Source organism: Thunnus thynnus, chromosome 24 (genome assembly GCF_963924715.1).
Source record: "Thunnus thynnus chromosome 24, fThuThy2.1, whole genome shotgun sequence".
Taxonomy (NCBI): Eukaryota; Metazoa; Chordata; class Actinopteri; order Scombriformes; family Scombridae; genus Thunnus; species Thunnus thynnus.
Window position 1 is genome coordinate 9,323,234 of NC_089540.1, and position 22,680 is coordinate 9,345,913.

Consider the following 22,680-nt stretch of genomic DNA (forward strand, 5'->3'; position numbering starts at 1 on the left):
CACATGAATAAAGAAGAAGCTGTTATATTTAATTTCTGCAACACCCTCATCTGGATGATAATCTGTTCTACTCCTTATTACTGATTGATCTGCTGTTTTTTTTTTTGTTTGTGTGCTTGGAGTTAACAAAAGAAAAATAGACTGTCCTCCCAAGAAATGCAAACTAGAGCTGCAACTAACAGTTGTTTTAATTATTTATTAATCAATCAATTCTCAGCAACCAATGTGACATCTTCAAATGTCTTGTTTTGTCCGACCAAAAGTCCAAAACCAAAAGATATTCAGTTTTATTTTCAAATATGACAAAAAGAAGTAGCAAATCTTGTCATTTGAGATGCTGGAACCTGAGATTGTGTTGCATGTTTTTTAAAAATATTTTAACTTGGGAAAATGACTGAAAAAACACATCGATTATCAAAAATAGTTGCTGATTATTTTTCTGTCAATCGACTGGTCGATTAATGGACTCATCATTGCATTAAAGAGATATGTTTATGTTCAAGTCGCTGTAGAAATGATCTCATCTGTCTGGAGCAAACAAGAAGATAGTGTGACGTTGTTGACGGACGGGTCAACAAAAACATCTTCACGTCCCGCCAACAGTCGACGTTGGTTACTTAAACCCACACGCTGACCTTTCCTTAACCCTAACCTCGTCATTTTTGCGCATAAATCTAAAAACAGAAAATCCAGGAGACGTCACACATCTGATTGACAGCTGATTTTCTGTCGAAGTGCAGCGCAGAAACATCACACCATAAATAAACCGGGATCTCGAAGATTAGCAGTTTCAGCCGCCTGTGCGTCTTTTTAATCTTCAGTGTCGTGTGAACCGGGATGCCAAAACCTGCCAGACTTGCTGCTCTGATAGATTTTTTTTCAAACATCACACCAGAGGAGACAAGGTGGCTTCCTGGACACATTTCTACAGCTGCCTCCACGCTTCATTATACAGCTTATTCTCATCATATTGCCTTCGGTTAACAGGCTGACGCAACAGTCAGCAAGCTCACTCTTTCACTCCCTTCCTCTTCTTTCTTTCTTCTCACTCTTTCTTCCTCTGTTCCCTCCTTCTCTTTCTTTCCTCACTTCTGCTCCCTCGTTTTCCTCCTCTTTTAATAATCACCCCTTCCCCCCATCTCTCCTCTTGTTCCCACACTCATTGTTTCCCCTTCTCTTTACTTTCTTGTCATTTTACCTCTCCTTCTTCCTCCTTTTTTTTTCTTTCCCCGATCCTTCTGTCGCTTCTTTCCTTCCCTGCACTAATCAATTCTTTGCCCTTTTTTTCTAATTTTCAGGCCTCTTCCTTTTTCTTTTTTCCATCTCTCATTCCTTCTTTCCACGTTTCCTGTTGTCTTTTTTTCCTCAGCCCTGCCCCATCTTTTTTTTTCTGCTCATTTTCTTCTTTCAGTTTTTCTTTCTTTATTCCCTCTTTCCATCCTTCTTTTCTTCCCTTCATCTATCCATTTTTTTTCAAGTCCTTCTTTCCTTCCTTTCATTATTTTTCTTTCTTCCTTCATTTTTCTGTTTTTCGAGTCTCTCCTTCATTTTTCATCTTTCCACCTTTCTTTCATCTTTTGTTCTTTGTCTTCTTTCATTCATGTCTTTCTTGCTGTTTTTCCAGTCTTTCCTTCATTTCTTTTTCCAGTTTTCCCTTCATTTTTTCATGACTCTTTCCTTCCTTTTTTCATCTTTCTCGCTTTCTTCCTTTTATTTATTTCTGTCTATCTCTCTCTTTCTCCCTGTACTTTTTTTTTTCTGTTATGGAATGTGTGATGAGCCTCCAGCTAATCCCATCCCTAAAGCACCTTAGCAACGCTCGCTAAGGGAATTTGGAGGGAGCTACAAAAAAAAAGAAAAAAAAAAAAAGAAAAATTGCACACACACATACAAACAGACATGCACAAAGCCCAGTGAGCAGCCCCCTATTGGCAGCAAGTGGATTCAGGGATGCACTAATACATCTTCAAATGTGCTTTTTAAAGCATTTGGAAAGGCTCTGTCGTTGGGCGATAACTCCCCACCGGTTAAAGGATGGATGCTCCCGTTGTGTTTCAGCGCCGCTCTTTCCTCCCTCTGTTTTTTCTCATCCTTCCACATCCCTCGCCATCTCCTCTCCACCAACCAAGTTGTCTACTTTCAAAAAAACAAGAAAAAGTTTGTGTCTAAACAGCAACGGCATTGTGTAAAGTTTCCTCCCGAGGATGTTTGACATGAGTGCAGAGCCTGAAAAGTTGGGTTTGATCTGCCGCTTCTCTTCCGTGGCTTAAAATGAACACTGACATTTTACATCATGGTCTTTTAACACACAGCTGACTCATAACGGTGATCACATCCTGAAAGGGTTCAGTCGATGTTTGTTTTAGGAGGATGTCTGTTGTGAATAATTTGTGATATTCAGTATCTTTCAGTAAAATCGTTTCCAAGTTAAAAAGTTGAAGCTGGACTAATTAATATTTTTACATTAACAATGAATCAAATAACTACATGTCATGTCTCATCGCTCTTATTAATCTTGTTTCCAGCAGCGGCAGACAGCTGTTTTCATTGAAAAAGCTCTGATAAACTCGCTTTACGTTACCTGCCCAGCACCAAACAGCAGACGACAGACAGACAAAGTTAGCGACTAGCAGGCGAACATAGTGGAGCATTTAGCTCCTAAAGAGCCAGAAATTTACCTCTGGAGCTGGTGGAGACAAAAATAGTGAATATTGGGCAATTTACATGAACAGAAACACGGCTCCATGTTGCGAATAACTTTAAGATAGATTTATAAGTATCATAACACATCAGTGTTTTGTTTTCAGCTTGTTTTGCTGCCCCCAGGTGTCCAAACAATAATACTGCATTATAGAATAATTCCATTTTATTTCAACTCGTCTTATTTTCACAGTTTTTTCACATTATTTTTTATCAAGAATAATAATAAGATGTTCAACTTAATGTAATAACTGAGTTTGAACGTGGTGACATCTTCGTTAATATCTCTGCAACAATGGAGCGATCATGTAACAAAAGATGATATACTTAATTTTAAAGGTGCAGTGTGTAGAATTTAGTGGCATCTAGCAGAATGGACTTGCCAGAAATGGAATATAATATTCATAAGTATGTTTTAATTAGTGTGTAATCACTTGAAAATAAGAATCGTTGTGTTTTCGTTAGCTTAGAATGAGCCCTTTGTATCTACAGAGGGAGCAGGTCCACAAGAGGCCGCCATATTGCACCGACATGTTTCTACAGTAGCCCAGAATGGACAAACCAAACACTGGCTCTAGAGAGGGCCTTTTGCGTTTTTTTTTTTTTGCAAGTTTCACAGCCATCATAGGTTCTCTTACACGCTTGGAAGGGGAGGGGGAGTCCTATACACTGCACCTTTTAAGAAGCGGCTGCGACACAAGTGACATAGTTCATACTTTATAGTTGCCTGTGTACTGTGTATCCACTAGGGAACAGATCAGTGATGAATCATTCCTTGCCAACATGACTGTATTTTCCTTGTGATCTTTGGATTCTGCACATTAAAATAGCTAAACACGGTGACGTGTTGTTGTTTATATGTTGAGACGTCATATAAGTAAGAATAGAGGGCAAGCTCCATGAGATTATGATTAAAACTTTCCTCCGTTCCGTTTCCTTCCTCCTCCTCCAGTTTGTTCAGAGCCTGCTGCATACTGATATACCGTCGCCACCTTTTATGTACTTAGTTGCATCTTGCGGACCTGTAGTGATAATTTCTTAGGACGTGCACGACCAAAACTCAGAAGAAACACAGGATAGGATCTTGTGCCTGCAAATGCATAGCTAAGAGCAAGTGTATAAGCACTCGCAAGGCTCTAATATATTTCAAAACGGACACACAGTAGACATGCATGCAGCTCTGAACAGTGAAAGTATAATTTGAGTTTAAGAGTGAGATGAAAGACAAAAAAATTATATAATTGACAGAAACATTATGTATCAAATTGAGTAAGTAATTCCTATTTAATTATAAAAGCTGAAAGAAGGAGGACAAACTTATAAAAAGGTTCCTTCAGAACGATTTGAGATGAGAGGTCAGATGAGGTGCACAAATTATGTATTTGGAAGAAACAGGAATGTCATATGAAGTCATTTATTCATTGTTTTCTTGTTCAGGGCACTGGAGGACAGTAGAGTACAGACAGTAGACAGTAGAGTACATTGAACTTCAAGCAAAGAGACCTGGTTAAAAAAGTAAAAATATGTTACATTCAAATTCGGTCTAATCACGGTAAACAGATTAAGCTATATAGGTGATAAGATTAGTGTGTGTGTGTGTGTGTGTGTGTGTGTGTGTGTGTGTGTGTGTGCTCTCAGATTCGGAGGCTATAATGAGAATCTGTAAATACCCTCAGACTGAATCCCTCTTCATGTTTAATCTGAGTCCACAACTACTGGCTGCCAACACAGATCATCCTGCTGTACACACACACACACACACACACACACACACACACACACACACGTAGACACACACCTACACACACACACACACACCAAACACGGGGATATCAATATTCAATATGCAACATCCAAAAATGACACAGAAACAGGAAAAGCATGCATAGATGAAACCATATATCCCGACAGATCATACTCATTTACACACAAACACAAACAAACACACACACACACACACTAGCAGGCCTATATAAGTGGATCAGGGAGGTGGGTGTGTGTAGGAATCTTCAGCCAGGCTATCGCTAACAAGCATGCTCCTCTCTCTCTCCTTTATACAGCAAATCCCTCCACTCCACGCCGGAGATTAGCATATTGTTTTATCCAAACACACACACACACACACTCTCACACACACACACACACACACACACACACACACACACACACACAATCTACTACACGAACACTTAAAGCTACATTTCCCAAATGAAAATTTGGAGTCTGTATGGTCACTGGTGGGAAATCTTCAGTCAGAAAAGGATGAATTAAAACTCCATCGAGTGAGCACTCTGTCCAGGAAAAAGCTGAACTCACCTGCATTCGATCTTTTCTTCTTCTTTCTGGGTAGCGAAGTTCTTGAACTTCAAGCAGTTTCCTCTCGCTGCCATTTGGAGGTGCTAACTTACAAAGTAAACAGCTTTAATTGAACAGTAATAGTTTTAAAAGGAAAATTTGGCCTTTGTTTTGTAGTTTTGGCCATAATTATCAGTTGCTGAGACATTCGCTTAAAAGCACGACGGGGCAAGAAACACCAGCAGAGATGCGACGAGGTTGTAAACAAACCAGGTTAGAGAAACGTACTTGAAACAGAAAATGAAGGTGAGCAGTGAAATTATTACCCAGACTACCCAAACATCCATCACAAGTTACAGACTGACTGTGACCCACTGTGCTTACCTTACTGGCACTGTGTGCAGACAGTTATCTTCGGCAGGGAGGGATTTATCACTAACACTTCAGGTATACTCACTTTCAGTTTTACCTCCAAATGAAGTGAACTTTCCTGATGGTGCAGTAGCAGAGTCACTATGTTTCCAGATCTTAGCAAGTACTTTGGTGAGTACAATGTTATCATAACTGATGGAAATGACGGCCCAAACTACAGTGGTTTCAGATCAGTCTGAAACAGTATATTTTCTCTTAGTTACAAGTAAAAGAATAGAAGAATTATCATTAAAAGTGACAAAAGTGAAAGTACTCAATGCAGAATATCCACTTTATATAAATGTCATTATTGAATTATTATTATTAACAATACGGGTTAGGCAGCATTCTAAGTGTGGTTAGTTAAGTGTTGGTGAATATACTTAGTTACTTTCCACCACTGCCAAACTACCAAAGTAAGACCCAAGTCAAAATAAACTGGAATTGTCTTTTAGGGGAAAGCTAAAAGGCCATTTAGTGTTTTTTAAGTGACCAAACATGTCTAACTTTAACAGTTGTAGCTGTAAACAGAGTAATATTTCATTGTAACATGTACAGAAAGGGAGCGATCATGTACTGTACTGCAAGATGGAAGTATTTAGGATGTTGTGATGTTTGCTGCAAAAAACAAGCTGTTTATTCATTCTGCCTCCCTCTTTCTTACTTCTCTCTTTTTCCTTCCGTGTAAAACACACACACACACACACATACACACACACACACACACACACACACACATTCTTCTGCACTACACTGACAGACAGCTTAAGCAGTGTGACTAATGGCTCTCTGCCCTGTGCCTTGCCTTGGCTTCTCTTAGGATGAAAGTAGGTGACGCCATATTTGGTGCATCTATGGGGAGATACCCCAAGTATTACTGAGGAGGTAATAGGAAAAGTGTGCCCCTTTACTTCAGCTAACTATGAAAACACACAAACAAAAACTTCTCTATATAGTAGCTTGCATTGTCATGTCATTTTTTTGCATGTGCATATGTTACATGAAATGAAAGAGTGGAACAGCTGGTTCAGGGCATTTTGAAGAGAATATAAAATAGACTAAAACCTGCACAAAAAAAGTGTGGTTGTTTTAGAATCAGATATCAGTCTTGTCCACAATTCATGTGATAAATCTTCCTCCACAATCATAGCTGCAGACAATTTTCTTTATTGCCGTTACTAATTAATTTTTTGCTTGTTTCACTTGCTTGTAGAAAGTGCAACTCAAAATTCAACACTGTAGGTCCTTAGAAGCTGCTAATTTCACTAATCTGATTTCTAATGTGAGGATTAATCTAAATGTTGAGATGTCAATGAAACACTGAACACAGTCTATTTTTTATCATTTAAAACATCATTTAAAGTCACTGAGTTATGGCTTTTTGAAATTTCAGCACAGAATATGTCCGCATTTCCTGTTTAAAAACTCAGATCCGTTAAATATAACAATGCACGCACACACAGATCTCCCCATGTCAAACATCACTAAATAATTATTGCACCATAGCAGATGATTGGCACTAATTGACCAGTGTTTTTGGCGGCCAGACTAGTGGGAGGTTGGAGAGACGTGAACCAGATCTCACCTGCAATCTGCAAATGACAGAGTTCCCCTCCGCAGAGGTGAAAGGGAGCGAGCGGTTCGTTGGCCTCTGGGCTGGCAGGAGACCTTTTAACTCCAGTGATTACCTGAGCCTGAGCTACAGTTGTAATCATGTTAGTGTTTCCTGTTCTCTTCAGTTCCTTTCTCTTTTCTCTCCCTCTCTTTTCTTTCTTTATTTCTTCTCATAAGTGCCTTAACCCTCCTGGAAAAGTAGCATGTTGTTTGAGGTAATTGGTTTGAGGAGACCTCACTTTTGCTCCTGCATTTATAATTGGTTTAAATGCAGAAACACTGAAGCTTTTCTTGCTTTCCATTATCCAATATTATGTTTTCTCTTAGAACACTTGCTGGTACATTCATATCCTTGAAATAGTTAATTTCCCACACTTTATGTTCAATTTGTCTACATTTCAGATTTTCATTGGACATTAATAAATTTAAAATGAGATAAATATTCAGCTATCTCACTTTAGTGTCGGTTTTCAGGATTGAATACTCTCTGAAACAGAATTGAGACCATCATGGCACATCGCACTGGATTTGTTATGTTATGATGGGTTCAAGAGTTTTTCATGCCTTGAAAATACTGACATTTTTTAAAATTGAGGAACAGTGTCAATGAAAATGTTCATCCTTGAAACATGGTCTAAAGGTGGAGTAAATGACATTCTGTGAGATCCATGAGAACGTGTAGCAGTGGAAATATCATCTCAGCTTAACTTCTGGCATGTTGGAATTTGCTCATTTCAGCACCTGGACAGCTCCCAGTGAAAATGCCACAGGCTACATTCAGACCAAAAACAGCCCTGCGTTAAAACAGTGCAAGGGGCTGCATTGGTGGGGGCGTGTTGTAAGGTGCCGTTGAGACAATGTATTACAATCCAGGGTGTCGAGTTGGAGCCGCAGATTAATGCGTTTAAAGGTTTATCAAAAGCCAGAACACCGTTCAGCGGTTTGTAAAACTCAGACAGGATCTTACAACTCTGGAAAGTTATTGTGGTGGTGAGTATTTTATCTTTCATCGCAATGATTGCGAGGTAAGCAGTCAAAGACTCTGTTCACATTACAAAGTAATCCACCGGGAATGTGTGCTTGCATGTATGTCACAACCCTGTGTTGCCAGATGACGTCACAACCCTGCGTTGTTTTGCTGAGCCTTCTGCGTTGGCAGCCCTGCTGCGTCAATGCACTGCCTCCATTCAAATGAATGAGAGGGCTGCGTTCTTTCACACAGAGCTAATGTCGGTCTGAACGTTGCCTTAAGCTAGGCTCATGTTCTGTGCAGTGTCCCCGGCGCGATGGTGCGTGCACCAAAAATGATGTAATGGCGTCTTTTGCGTTGAGCATGAGGGCCCCACAAGTTGTTGTGGCACTTGGTCGTGCACCTCTCAATTTTATAACCAGGCGTGCGCTGCTAAAAAGGGACCTCCTAACGGAATAAAACAGACAGCTGCTCTTTTGTACATAGTTTTGATATTATTTTTTATTTATGTGTGTAAACACCTCTGTGCGTGCTCGTAGCTTGCACGCTGTCTGCAGAGGCCCACGCCAGGGTGTCTCGTGCAAGTATAAACAAGGCTTTACACCAGCTAGAATATCTCAACTGTCAGCACTAATGCTACATTACAACGTGGATCTGGGAACATGGCAACATTGCTAAAACATCTCTGCCTGTGCAAGAAACGTGATAGATGCAAACCCAACATTGTAATTGTTTGATCGTAAGGTTTTGGAGGGTAGGGAGGACAAGAGAAGTGTAGTTGTACAAGAGCTGTTGAAATTTTGATTAATTTCTGCAGTGAAACACAACCTCGAACTGTACAATCACTGGCTGCACTGGCCACTCTTTCACACACACGCCCCTCCTAATCTCACCCATCCTCCCTGCCCTGAAGCCCTTTAGGGTTTCAGGCAGGTCTTTTTGGGTGGCTCCCCCTTTGTCCCATGATCGGCTACAGATGCCTTGGGTGAGATGGGCAGGCAGAGGGCTCAGCATAGAAACTTTATTCACAAAGCTGTGAAGTGGGTTAATACTGGAAGATAGCGATCATTTGTTAATCCTGGATGGAAGAACATGGAAATCTGTGGAGACAGGGTTGCTTAAAGATGGAAGTAATATAATTTATTTCAAGGAGGATTTTCCTTGGTTATGATTTGATGCTGCAAAAAGTCAAAGTAACTGCCAACCAGAATGTCCTTGTTCAAATACCTATAATAGAAAGCATGCAGCCCTCTATAGCAGTCTTCAGCAAAAATTACTACTGGACCTTGGGTGCTGTTGAATACATCTATGAGCTGTTTAACCAAAGTTTTTTTTCTAAACTTCATATTGTTTCACTTGAATAACTGTTAAAGCCCTGAAGAAGCTTCCAGTATTTTGCAAAGAGCAAAGATTAGAGAAGAACCTGAGATTTATCCTGCACCTTCATTAGGGCACAAGGAAAAAGATTTTTTTAAAATTTATATTAATTATTTATTTTTGAATCCGTGATAATGCAGTTAGACGCAGATGCTGATGTCTTTACTAACAGTTACATAATGAAGTGGACTCCAGGCTCCTTGAGGTATTTCCCCATAAACCTGAGGAGGAATAGTGTTAATTAAATGCGAGACAAACCAAACCATCTGAGAACCCACATGTCTTTACAAAACCCTCATCTTCACTGGAGTAATCTAACTGTCCCTAATCAGGGAAAAAAATGAAGGAAATTGTGATTTTCTGGCACAAATCAACAGCTAACATGATGCAACAGACCTCCTCTGCTGTCATTGGAATAGATAATGAAATCCCATGTAAAATTAGAATCTGTACATTTTCCATCTTCTTTTTAGCTGCTCCTAAATTAGCCTAAATACCGGTTGCTCTTTCAGTGTAAGCTGTATGGTTTAATACAGTATGTAAATAATATTAAGCCTAGTTCTAGACTAATGTGGCCTTTTAACCCAGCTTAATTCAAATGGTCTCTCAGGGTTTTTGGCCTAGTTTTGATCATTTTCGACCATTTTTCTCATCTTTTGTGTGTTTCTCTTCCATTTAAATCTATAATTCAGCCCCAGGTTTTTACATTTTCATTTCATTCATTGAAGGAGAAGAAACCCTAATCCAAATGTGTTTCAGTAGTCCACTTTTTAAGTAACTATTCTAGATCAAGGTATAGTTGTGGTTTAATTTATACCCTGTTTAGCGGTTAACCGGCTCATAATCTAGGTTTCTTGTTTTGGGTGAAACCTGATATGAACACTAGTTATTTACTTAATATTCCTGTGTGAAACAGAGTAAGACACAGTGCAAAAAGGCACTTAGTTTGCACTCTAAATACACTGATCAATGCAGTTCCAGTCAATGCTTTAACCTCTGGATGTGATTACCAGCTAAAGGAATTAACCAAAAACATAAAAAAAAAAGCCTCAGTGTCTTCCTGGTAAACTGTAAATATGCAGGAAAATGGAGCAGACGAGCAAAATATAAAGGGGGGAAATCTACATTTAGTGCACATCCGCTACTGAAAAAAGAGCATAATTTGGAGTAAAATGCCTCGAAATAAACCACAAACTGTCTCTTCATGGCTCCCAGTTGCCCCATTACATTGCACTGAAGCGTCCTTGCTACTTGTGGGCGGGTCTCCCCAGTGCCCGTCTGAGCAGACGGTGTGTGATGATTATAGGCCCCCGGGGAGATCCAGGGGGTACTCCCTAATTGATTGTCATGAAAGGCTCTAATTGAATTGAGAAGCATGGTAGAACAACACACCATGCAGTCCGTTTGATGCCTGGTGACTTGGTTAAAAAACCTCGAGGCAGTGGAAACTGTTAAGTCTACATGGAGGTTTATATATGGAAAATGATTTAAGTTTTTACATCAGCTGTAAGTGAATCAGAGCTAAGTCATCTTTGACTTTTATTAGCTGCTATCGGAAACCAAGGAAATGCAAAAAAAACAAACAAAAACAACCAAAAAAAACCAAAACAACAAAACTAGACTGATCAGTTTATCATTGTCTTAATCACAATAATCAATGTATATGAGAAGCCAGTATATCATTACGCTAAATAGTGCTTTGTCATCTGCTTTGCCTGGCTCTGTTTCCTGCCTTTGAGCAGTTAAAAGTATATGAAGTTGAGGACCTATTATAGTGAGTTAATTCTATATATTTTTTTTATGCACAGTGAAATATTACATATAACTACATAATCAACAGAGGTCATGTCTTCAGTATTTTTAGCCACTTTATTGGTGCTAGTGGCTCTAGGGTATGGCAGTGTCAGTCGGACCACCAGATTGGTTCAGACTGAAATATCTATTGGATTGATTGCTGTAACGTTTGATACTTACAGTCATGGTCCCCAGCAGATGAATCCCATTGACTTTGGTGACTTTTCCTCTACAGTGCCATCAGCAGGTTGACATTTTTAGACTTTTGGTGACATGTCACTATTGGATGGATTTTGGTACCGACGTTCATGGTTCCCAGATCAGGTATCTTGATGTGTTTGGTGATCCCATAATTTTTCCTTTAGGGCCACCATGATATTTGGTTTTTTTGCCTTAACAACTATTGAATGGATAGCCATGAAATTTACACATTCATGTCCACTTCAGGATGAATTGTAATAACTTTGGTGATCCCTTAACTTTTCATTGTTGCGCCACCATCAGGTCCAAATTTTAGTTTGTCCAATAGTTTGATTTAGAGCTAAATACCTGGTCCTTCATGTTTAGTGCTAATTAGCAAATTTTTGCATGCTAACACTGCTAAACTAAGACAGTGAACATGGTAAACTTCAGCTTGCTCACTTCACAGAGCTGCCAGCATGGCTGTACACTCATACTTTACGTTGTACAACTAAAAACTTAAACATGGTGAGAATCTAAGATGCAGAGTCCAGTATTTTTAGGACATATATATTTGAATTTGACTACTTTTAGACCAACAAAATAAATAGGTAAATGCATAAATGATTCAGTAATTCTCTACCAGAAATGTGAAAAAATCTTGGCTATGGCCCTGGTGCCAAAACTGACAAAAGACAGTGGAACAATGTCGATACATAAGTCCCCTTTGAAATCCACCTACAGTATTTACACGTTTGTCGTCACAAAATAGGTTTATGGGAAAATAGTCATATACACACTGTTCTATTCATTATTTTACTTAACGTTTACTTTCTACAATGCTAAAAAAACAACCAGATGAAATTTAGACTGTTATCTGAGTTCAGTTAGATCCACATGACCTGAAGGCACGTATCAGTGTCTAATTTCCCTTTTTTAATGTAGCTATCAAAATTCATTTTTTATTCACAGCTCATATTTTAATGACCTTGTTAGACTTTGTAACTCTATGCTTGAGTAAACTTTCAACATTTATCTTCCTAATTTAAAGTTTGTAAATAGAAACAGAGAGACAGATTGAGACAAACTACGAACAACTCTGGTATATTTTCCTCTTTTTAAAGGTTGTGAAATATTTACAGTCGCTGATAAAAAGAGAAAATGAGGCCGACTTTTCAGACAGCAGCAGAGTGATGGAGAGAGTCAGACAGAGAGCAGCGAGGCTCCCTCAGCACCAATAGGTCTGCTTTTGGAAAGAGAAGGGGAGGGGAGGAGAGGAGGGGGCCCTCGGATTAAGAGGCTGAAAAATGGTTAAAACGTGTCAACGTGTAATTGCACGATAAGGCCCCCTCGCGAGGAATCCGTTGGCCCCGTTGCTATTTTCTATGGCGTCCCGGCTAATCTCCTCGCGCCACATTCGGTCTTGTGCAATCGGTCCCCCGTAATCTCCCATGACAGAACCGGGTCCAACGACGGAGGTGAGGGTTTTTATAGGAGGAGAGGGAGGGAAATATGCGGAGGCGTGATAAACTGACGCCGATTAGCCACGTTTAGGACACCGGGAGCACGCGGGATGGGGGGCGTGGGGGTGCACGGGGTTATGGGAGTGGGAAGTGCCAGAGCAGCGGTGTCCAAGCATGTGCTAAGCAGAACATGAGGAGAGGATGAAAACCTGCAGACACATGGCTGTGGATGGGTCCAGCCTCTAGCCTCCCTGATGGGACTATGGGAGCATCTGGGGCTACTGGGTACACTATGTTGACCAGACTGAACTGTATTTTTGACTGATCAGTCCCCAAAATCGCAGAACAGACACTGATATGTGTAGATATTTGTCCTTTGGGTATATTTTGTCTTACCTGAGCTTCAGTGAGTCCAAATCTCCTCCTGTCATCATCAAGTCACATCAGGACTTGATAATAAACCTCATAATTTGACTCATAACACTGATCACTTGATAATATCTTTTATTCACTCACTGTCTTCCCAGACACTTGATTTTTTTTGGGGGGGGGGAAGAAATCTCTAATCGTACCTTGAGGCTCCATGAATTGATGTTCCTCACAGTATTTGTTATAAATATGTGTTTCTGTGACAGAATCTGTAGCTGAAGGGATCATCTTTGATCTTCCAGTTTAGTATCATCGTACTGAAGAGCAGAGATCAAGCGCAGAGATACTTGTGATCAAGAAGTCAGTAATCAGATACAATGATCCTTCGGTGGTGATAAGTTTGGTAACTACATTGAGCAAAGAACATCCTTCAGAAAATTTGTTTTTCATCTTTTGATGGTTTAAATTCCTTTTTTTTTCCTCACTCTGAAATGTCTAAATTTCCTTTTCCTACTCAATAACCCTTAATAGGTGAAGAGAGATGAATCTTTAAACATCTCTTCCCTCTTTCTGTTTGATATGCACTTTGGTTAATGGTAAGATTAAATTTAGCGTTTTACAAATATTACCTGACACTCTTCAGTGCCAGTTTATGAATTACTAAGTCTGAGCAACAAATCTTTTTTCCAATCTTTCCAGAAATTTCCTCACCTCCACGTCCGATGAATCTATTGCATCGGTCAGTTTGCTGATTAATAAGCAGCCATAACTACTGACTGCTACCTAAGTTAGTCTTTTAAATAGTAGGAGATATGAATATAATGGAAAATCATCTAAAAACAATGAGAAAACAAGAATTCACATTTATTAATAGTGATCAGCCATGCAGTATTAAAATGCAGTGGTAAATAAAAGGTGGTTAAATATATCTTTACAACCACCACAAATCAGAAAATAACATATTTATGCATTTGAATTGAACCCTATTCATATTTATACAGGGTTATTTTTTCTGCTATGTTAATTTATAGATTATAGTTTTATATATTAAGGTAGTAAAATAATAAAAAAAGCATTAAGTAGAAGGTAACCCCCTCACACATTAATACAAATGTTATCTGTTCTTTTTTTTTTTTTTTAATAAAAGAGCAAAGACAATCCCGAGCAACCTGACATGAAATTAAACTAAAAAAAAACAAAAAACATCTGGGAACATTCAGGACAGGCGTCTAATAAATACCTTCAGTTTAAACACCTGACATCCCTGGAAACAGCTTTATTTAAAGCCTGTCTGATTTGCATCCAGTTGCCCTCTTGTTTTTAAGTCCAGGCCCGAGTGGGAATTAGTCTGATAAAACCAGGGGTGTTGTTTGCTGGGCTTTTTGTTGGGGGTGACCCCCGGGCTGCCCCAGCTTACACCAGGACTAATCCCCATTCTCCTCAACACAAAAACCTCCTCTCCTCGCCTTCTCCCTCCTCCTCCTCCTCCTCCTATTCCTCTGCTCTCCGCTCATTCATTCCTCCCTTTCCCACCCTGGGGGCCTCCAGTGATTCAGCCATCAAATTTAAAGAAGGAAATAATGTAACAACCAGGAGAGTTACACACAGATGAAGCCGTTTGATGCTGGGGAGGGGGGTGGAGGGGGGTCAGGAATGGGGGAAGATTTGAGGACCTGTGCGGATGTAGAGAAGGACCCAGGTGGAGGTGGGGTTTAAGTGGGCCCAACTGAGGCCAGATGAAGAATTAGTAGTTCATTGAGCACCGGATACTCTTGTTGTCGGATTTACTTTTGCTTGAGATCTAGATTACTGAGGTCATGACCCTGATGGCAGGTAAAAAAAAAAGAAAGGAAACTTTGCATGTTTGCATATGATTAAAACAGATAGAACCATAATATTTTAGCATATTAAAGTGGATCTGATTAAGGTTATAAATTTCAGATGATGCATGATCAAGTTGGCCAGAATGACAAAGCAGATGATAAATAATTGTGCCAGAATTTGAGGGGCAAAAAAAAACATCAATGAAGATGAAAGAAAGGCCTGAAGCTCTCATATTTGCAGGTGATTTAAAAATACAGGATACATTGAGGCTAACTCTCGTGGGAAATGTGATTTTAACTTTTAAAAAATATCCTACATGCATTTTCACAATTTTACTGCAAGAAACAGAAAATAAGAAACCAGCACATAACAGAAAGTAATACCTGAACATTTAACATATCCCTCATATAACTGGCTTGTTTTTTTATTTTGCATGTACATTATTTTGTATGTTTTGGCATTAATAGTAATAATAATGAAAAAAAAATGTGATAAAATGCTTTGTTTTTAAATCATAGGAGTAATTGAGAATGTGGCCCTATTTCATATTTTAAAAAATCCACAAAGGTGGTAAATTATTAACATTATTAGGTGATTATTTTGTGCATTACTCTGCTAGGAGAGAAGAGACCAACAAGTGTCAGAGCCACTGATAATATGTGACCATATGCTGTGTTATTAGCGCCTGGAAATATTAAGACTGTATTAAACATCATGCTACAATTATAGAGATCATAAACCCTAAGGCAGGAAAACTCAAATACGGACAAAAAAACTGTAATTTCAGGGACAAATGACCAATATCCATGAAAAGATCCTATTTTCAAAGAACTATTATCATCTTAATATAACATATTACTCACTATGTGAAGCACAACATGCATTTATAGTGATGCAATGCATATTATCACGAGTTATTCAAGCTTAAAAGATTGATAATTAAGCTGATTTTTTTTTAACTGAAAAAATAAATAAGATTGATCAGAATGGAAAAGGAAAAAGAGGATGGAAACATGATGACAAGAGAAATAATCAATTAAGAGCCCGACTGATAAATATCCTCTTTTCAAGGGCATCATGGTGGAAAAATGAAAACATATCCGCCTGCATTTGCATTTTGAGCAGATTTTTACTGTTTCACTGCTCTCACTAAACTCGTATTCAGCGACAATGAGCCTGTCGGCATTTATACTGTAGCCTAAATATATTTAAGAATAGATGTAAATAAACAGCAAACATTGGAGGTACAGGTCACCCAAGCCTACTTAAACCTCTTGCAAAAATAATTATCCCACAAACATTTTCTCCAAGAAAGAAGAAATTCTGCCAAATGAATCAAACTCAGCGCAAAATTGTTTCATCTTCAACCCGAAAATGGGGCTTGGTATTTTGTAAATTATGTACAATTGCATAAAAGCGTTTTCAGTAGGCCTATTTATTCACAATTTACAAGATTTTACAACAACAAAAACAAATTCAAATTACACCGACTGACTCACATGTTTACAAGCATTAAAACTGGAAATCAATTTAAATTGCAGCCTAGAAACTTTTTTTTTATTATTTAAAACACATCTTCCACACCGCCCTCCATTTATTATACGGCTCCCTCTTAAAACAGCTTTTTCAGGATGCCTCAAACACACAGCTGGTGCCTTTAATTCCACAGAAAAGTCGGAAAAAAAACCCTTCAAAATGCACCAGCCTTCACGGATTATAATTTAAATCGTGTCAAAACTTGGCATGCTCTGTTCCTGAGAGCAAAAGTAAATCAAATGCGCTTTTCCTTTAGCTCGGACAGACAAAAAAAATCCATCACTGAAAGAAAATAAAAATAATAATAACAATAAAAAAAGTTTGTTCAAAGTGATTGCATTTTTATGGCTATAACCGCCTATAATTTACATTTCATCAGCAGCCTGCGCCCACATCTAAGAGTTTAAATATTTGGTTGTGGTTTGTAGTGCTTATCGTACATTTAGAGATTTAAATATGAGTCAGAGGAACCGTCCCGTTTACCGGAGTGGAGCCGCTGCTCTGGTAGTGCTGCGGGTGGAGCACATGCAGTCTGCTCTGAACGGAGGAGTCCCCCGCTGCCTCGCCGGTCGGCAAATACATGCTGATCATGTCCCGCAGGTCCCCCGTAGGGCACGGCGGTGCGCGCGCCGTTGAGACCGGGGGGCTCACGCTAGGCTCAGATTTCACAAGGGACCCCAAAGTCCCTCCGATTGCTCCAGACACCGGGGAGACACCGGAGCTTTGGTGCTGGTGAGTGTAGCCGGTGATCCCGCCGTAGCCCGGCGGAGAGGCGCTCATGTAGCTCTGAGAGTTTGAGATGGGGCTGTAAGATAAGGCGCTCATGTCGTACCTGTGCACGGGCTGCGGGTTGTGCGGGTGGTGATGCGGGTGATGGTGCGGATGCGGGTGGTGCGGGTGAGCCCCGGTGCCCGGGTGTTGCGTGTATGCCAGCTGCGCCTCTTGCATCATGGCGTGAGCCGCCGCCGCCGCAGCCGCCACCTGGCCCGAGTAGGTGCCGTTTGCCCAGCCGTTCACGTGCGTGGCGTAGCCCGCGTTCGCCCCTGCGTGGCCCCCTCCGGGGCTCTCGAGCCGCTGCCCGCCGCCCATCCCTACACCCGCAGAGGAGCCGAGGAGCCCGCCGGCCAGCGAGTACTTGTCCTTCTTCAGCAGCGTCTTGGTCTTCCTCCGCGGCCGGTACTTGTAGTCCGGGTGTTCCTTCATGTGCATGGCCCGGAGCCGCTTCGCCTCGTCGATGAACGGTCTCTTCTCCGCCTCGGTCATCACCTTCCACTCTGCGCCCAGCCGCTTGCTGATCTCAGAGTTGTGCATCTTGGGGTTCTCCTGTGCCATTTTCCGCCTCTGGCCCCGGGACCAGACCATGAAGGCGTTCATGGGTCTCTTGATTCTCTCCTGGGGGATTTTGCCGCCGCCTCCTCCTCCCGCGTGTCCCCCCGGGTTGGATGGGTTGGTTTGGGGCACCACGGGGGAATGTAAGTCCGTTTCCATCATGATGCTGTACATTCACCTTGTCTTGGTAGAACAACACTTCTCAGTCAAACACACAGAAACATTCAGGCTGGCCCGCGCGCAGCTAAACCCTCCGAGGAAGCGACAGATAAAGAGTGAAAGAAACGGAGAGAGGGATGAAAAGGTGCTGTAGTCTCAGGATGAAATCCTCTCACAGGTAAACTTGCTCCTCACTTCCCCTTTTCGCCTTTTTCCTGTCATCCGCGGGCGCTGAGAAGAATAGAAACGCTTGTTTGAGCGCACTTTGGTTGAAGCTGTAGCCTACTGGGAAAAGTTACCGGAGCGTGCCCGGGCCGCGCGCTTTGACAGCAGCTAAATGAGCGAGAGACGGCCAATGGAGAGGCTCGAGCGCAGACGTGATTTGCATGCAGGGGCTCGAGGTTCTGGTGACGTCGGAGCGCGAGACCTAAAAATTACTCCCTCTGTCATCTGTTTTGTGTGTGTGTGTGTGTGTGTGTGTGTGTGTGTGTGTGTGTGTGTGTGTGTGTGTAGCTGAAAAAAAAAATACACACATGTAAACAGTTTATTTCCAATAATTTTACGCACGTCTTCTGTTTTAAACTGCAACATAAAATCAGTGTTTCCAATATTTTAACATTTTAGAATAGAAAAAAAAAATCCTATCACAGTAAATAAGTTTTTTTAAAAACTATATTTGCTCCTTGCACCAACAGAAAACAAGTAGACTACAACAAAGACACATTTTTAATGACAATCATGATGAAACGATCATTTAAAATGCGGCACGTGATTCCTAATTACCATCGTCATCATAACAATAATAAACAGGCTACAAAAAGCGCTGAACTGGGTATAAACAATAAGCTATTTTAGTTTTAAAAACATTCATTTCGCAATGAACAGACAACTTTTGGAGCATTAATGTTTGGAGTATTAATTAGGTTAGTATTAACCTAGGCCTAATCTAATTAGCGCGGGCTATAAAGTGATAAATACAAAATTAAACGTCATACAGGCTCTATGATTTCCAGATTGAATTATTTGGGGCGTTTTACTCCTATATATAAAAAACCTATATTTTTAATTAATCCATGTTTTTTTGGAAACCTATAGGCTACCCAGCCTCCCTATTCAGAGCCACAGGTGCTTTTCTGTTGTGCCCGTTGCTAGGAAACAGGTGACTGACGCCCGGAGCACGTGCCATTCAAAGCGCCCCTTTTGTTTGTTTCAGCAGCGCTGCAGAGCACAAGAGAGACACACAGAGAGATTTAACCCCCATGCAAAAAAACTACTGTAATCCTTTAATACATGTTAGAAATGTTTTAATAACACATTTTAATAATAAGTAAACTGGTGTAATGCGGCCGCTATAAAGCAGCTGCAGGCCTGCTGCAATAGGCCCGAGGATGCTTACAGGCTCCTGCTCTTATAACAAAAAAAAAAAAGGATCAAGGACAATTCTGCAAAGCAATTTTCCTGAAAGGTTTAATTTTATTGAGCCTGTCATGATCTGTAAAGGAGAGACTGCTGTTTTTCAAATGAACAATGCCTGGTTGAATTTAATATTTTGTTCATTCTTTCTTGGCATATTTTATTAAATTATTATTAAATAGTTGCGACATAATAACAAAATTAATGTTAATGCATGTTAACCTTATTTTAAATAGTAGACATGTGTTAATTTCTTTGCATTTGGCTCAGTATTTGCATCATGAAGCTATAGATGGATATATTTCATTTATTTGATGAAATTTGTCATTCAGTATTCCAGTCTCCTCCCCGCTTCCCGTCATGTGGAGGATCTCTTCAGCCCTCTGGGATTATGCTCCCAAGTGGCATCTGTCAGGTGCTGCCTGCCTCTCAGCGAGCTGGTAAACTATTGGCACGCTGGCACGGGTGGATTTTCCTCTCGCTCCCTTGTACTAGTTGGCTATAGTGCTGCTAAGTGGCTTATATGATCTGTTTTTTTGCGCACGCTGTGACAGTCTCGTCTCTCTGCCTCTTTGCATCCAGCACAGAAACATACGGAGACGAGCGCGTTGCCTGTTTGACACACAGAAACCAAATCACAGAATTGACAGACATATTTTCACATTGGCCAAATAATAATATCTTGTCAGTGATCGCACTTTGCTCTATTTTCTAATGCAGTTTCTGTTCATCTATTGATTTCATGGCAAACAGTACGGGGACTTACACATTCTAAGTAAATTATCTGTTGTTCAGTCTTGAGCTTTTTCATAAAGGATTCAGTTGACAGCTAATAAGGAGAATCAATTTTTTCAGAGACATTTGGTTTCATTTACAATACTGTCCAGAACATTGACCTTTTGTGAGAGACAAGCGCTTGTGTTGGCTTTTTGTTTGATAAGTGAACAGAAAGAGGGACACCACTCCCATCCTGTCTATCCTGTTACACCATCATCATCATCATCATCATCATCATCGTCAGACCATAGCTCTTAGTGTTTTATCGTTTCCTGTGCAAGGCTTTCTGCAGGTGACTCTTTAGATATTGATGGGACCACCTCTCCCAAAAATGGCTCCATATAAGGTGAATAAATTGTATCCATTTCTGAATTTTGACACCAGGCGGTTTACTAGAAACAATCACCCAAACCAGTGTAGTTGTGTGTTTTTAACACAGTCTTGAACAACCCTGCATGTTTCAGGATGCTAATGGCCTAATTAAAGCTTGTTTACATGCATATCAAAAGTGCAATTGTAAAATGATTTAAGGCAATAATGCAGATAAACAATATTCAGTAAAAACATGGGAATTACTCAGATTATAGCATCAAGTTTAGACATGTAAACGCTTTCATTTTTAAAAAGTTGATAAAATGCTCAACTTTGCAGTCAAAAACAATGACAGCCTTTTTTAAAATTTAAATTTATTGCAATTAGGTTTTTATTATTTAAAAAAAGACATTTGTCTCAGTGGCTAAAGGGGCGTGTCTGTGTTTGATTGACATGTCAGGGGAACAAGAGACAAAGTAAACAAACTTGCGCTGTAGCCTACAAGTCATGAACAGACGATGTGCTTTTAGGAGTGGCATTAATGACACACGCAGGTTCGTTTACATGTTGTTTAATGAGCTGAGCAGCTAATTAACTTTCTAACCTGCTGAGTAACTTTAGTGGTGCACTTTTCCCCACTGAAAGTTTGTTTGGTCCAACAAGAGAATGGTGCAGGACAAGGTGTGTGTTCATGTTTGTTTTTAGCAGGAAAGCTAACGTGGGTTGTTGTGTTGTGTAGCAGGACTGTTAGTACGGTGACATTGCTGCTTTATGGAAATATGGTGTAAAATGAAGTGAGTTGAGTCTCCATCTACGTAGACAAGGCATCATAATGACACCATAACATGTAAAATATAAATTTCTCAAAGGAGAACACAGGACATGTGATTTGAAGAACAGAAAAAAACATGCAGTTTGATTTCAGTTGGACTTTATGACCATATTAATCCGATGTTTGTCATCCACAAGCTGCTTCGATGATGTATGAAGGGCTTTTTCCTTTTAGCTGACAGAAGCTCAGGACACAGTGGTTTGTTCACAGTTTTTAAGTGGAGGTTTGTGTTGTGTAAGTACTCCAACTGGCTGTTGGTTGTAACCAAGGAAGGCTTTTCAGCACAGTGTCTGAGTTTGTCCGTTCAGTGCCATGGTCTTCATCATGGACTCAGTAGATGAACGGTGACACATCAGCTCCTCCTCTAGATAGCTGAAAGTCTGCAGAGCTGATCGTTTCCAACAATTCCGAAAAACACTGTGCTGCTGGGGAGGCTTTCTTCTTTCCAAGAGGTTTTCCAAACGAGGCCGGTACAGCAGAGGTTTCTGTAACAGCAACAAATAACAGTTTTGATAAAGCAAAGCTATAGCAGTGGGACAGGAATCAGTACTATCGAAAAACAAACAAAATTTCATTTCATTGGTACAATTTATTCATTATCCAATTTATACCATTATTTCTGGCTCAATGCTACCAACTTTGGAAGTCATTAAATTAAAGAACAATAGTTTTTTCCCTACTTTTTGAAATACATTTAGCTTTTTTCTTGAGAAATACTGAATATTTAAACATCTTCAGGCCTGAAATCACATTTAGTCGTTCCTTTTTGCAGTCAAACATAATGCCAATGTGTTTTTTAAAATGTACTGTTAATTGTTTTTTTAATATTAAAAGGAAAAGAAAAGAGGTTTTTGGGGAAATATTAGTCTCAGCCGACTGGAGCGTGGTGTTTGTGTTTGTTTGACAGTGGCTGGCAGGCTGTCAGAGAGCCGGTGTTACATAGTAGCGGGAAAAAAGTTTCACTGTAGCTACAAGTCACAGGCAGACAGTGTGTTGTTGTTACTATTGGTATTGAAGAGTATGGACTGTACTGAAGTGACATTTGCAGATACATTTACATGCTGTTTAATGTGCTGCAGCTGAGCAGCTAATTAGTTAGACTTCAGCAGGAAAGCTAATGTGGGTTGTTATTGAGTCTATGGCTCTAGTGTTGTGTAGGAGGATGTTGTTTGGCTCAGTGTGACTATCTGCTCTGCCTGTGATAGAGCGCTCACCTTACTGCTTTATGCAACGATTTGATTGGCTGGATTGAAATAAGGTCTTCATCTATGTAGACAGATAATTTACAGTATTCTGTCAAATAGGTTTCTGATTTATTTATTTTC

The 22,680-nt window shown here is 40.1% G+C and overlaps 1 protein-coding gene and 2 long non-coding RNA genes across 6 annotated transcripts in view; 1 reads left to right on the plus strand and 2 right to left on the minus strand.

The window, feature by feature from the left end:
• Positions 1 to 22,680, plus strand: part of LOC137176924 (uncharacterized) — a 103,120-nt gene that overhangs the window by 26,300 nt on the left and 54,140 nt on the right. The gene's annotated exons all lie outside the window — the stretch shown is intronic.
• Positions 16,435 to 18,421, minus strand: sox1b (SRY-box transcription factor 1b). Its single transcript, XM_067582958.1, has one exon. The coding sequence runs from the start codon at positions 18,034 to 18,036 to the stop codon at positions 16,984 to 16,986; it is 1,053 nt and encodes a 350-aa protein (XP_067439059.1). The 5' UTR covers positions 18,037 to 18,421; the 3' UTR covers positions 16,435 to 16,983.
• The window catches only part of LOC137176923 (uncharacterized), a 156,814-nt gene continuing 155,571 nt past the window's right edge, over positions 21,438 to 22,680 (minus strand). Inside the window, exon 4 of the long non-coding RNA XR_010925891.1 lies at positions 21,438 to 21,840. This is a non-coding gene — a long non-coding RNA (uncharacterized lncRNA). The remainder of the gene's footprint in view (positions 21,841 to 22,680) is intronic.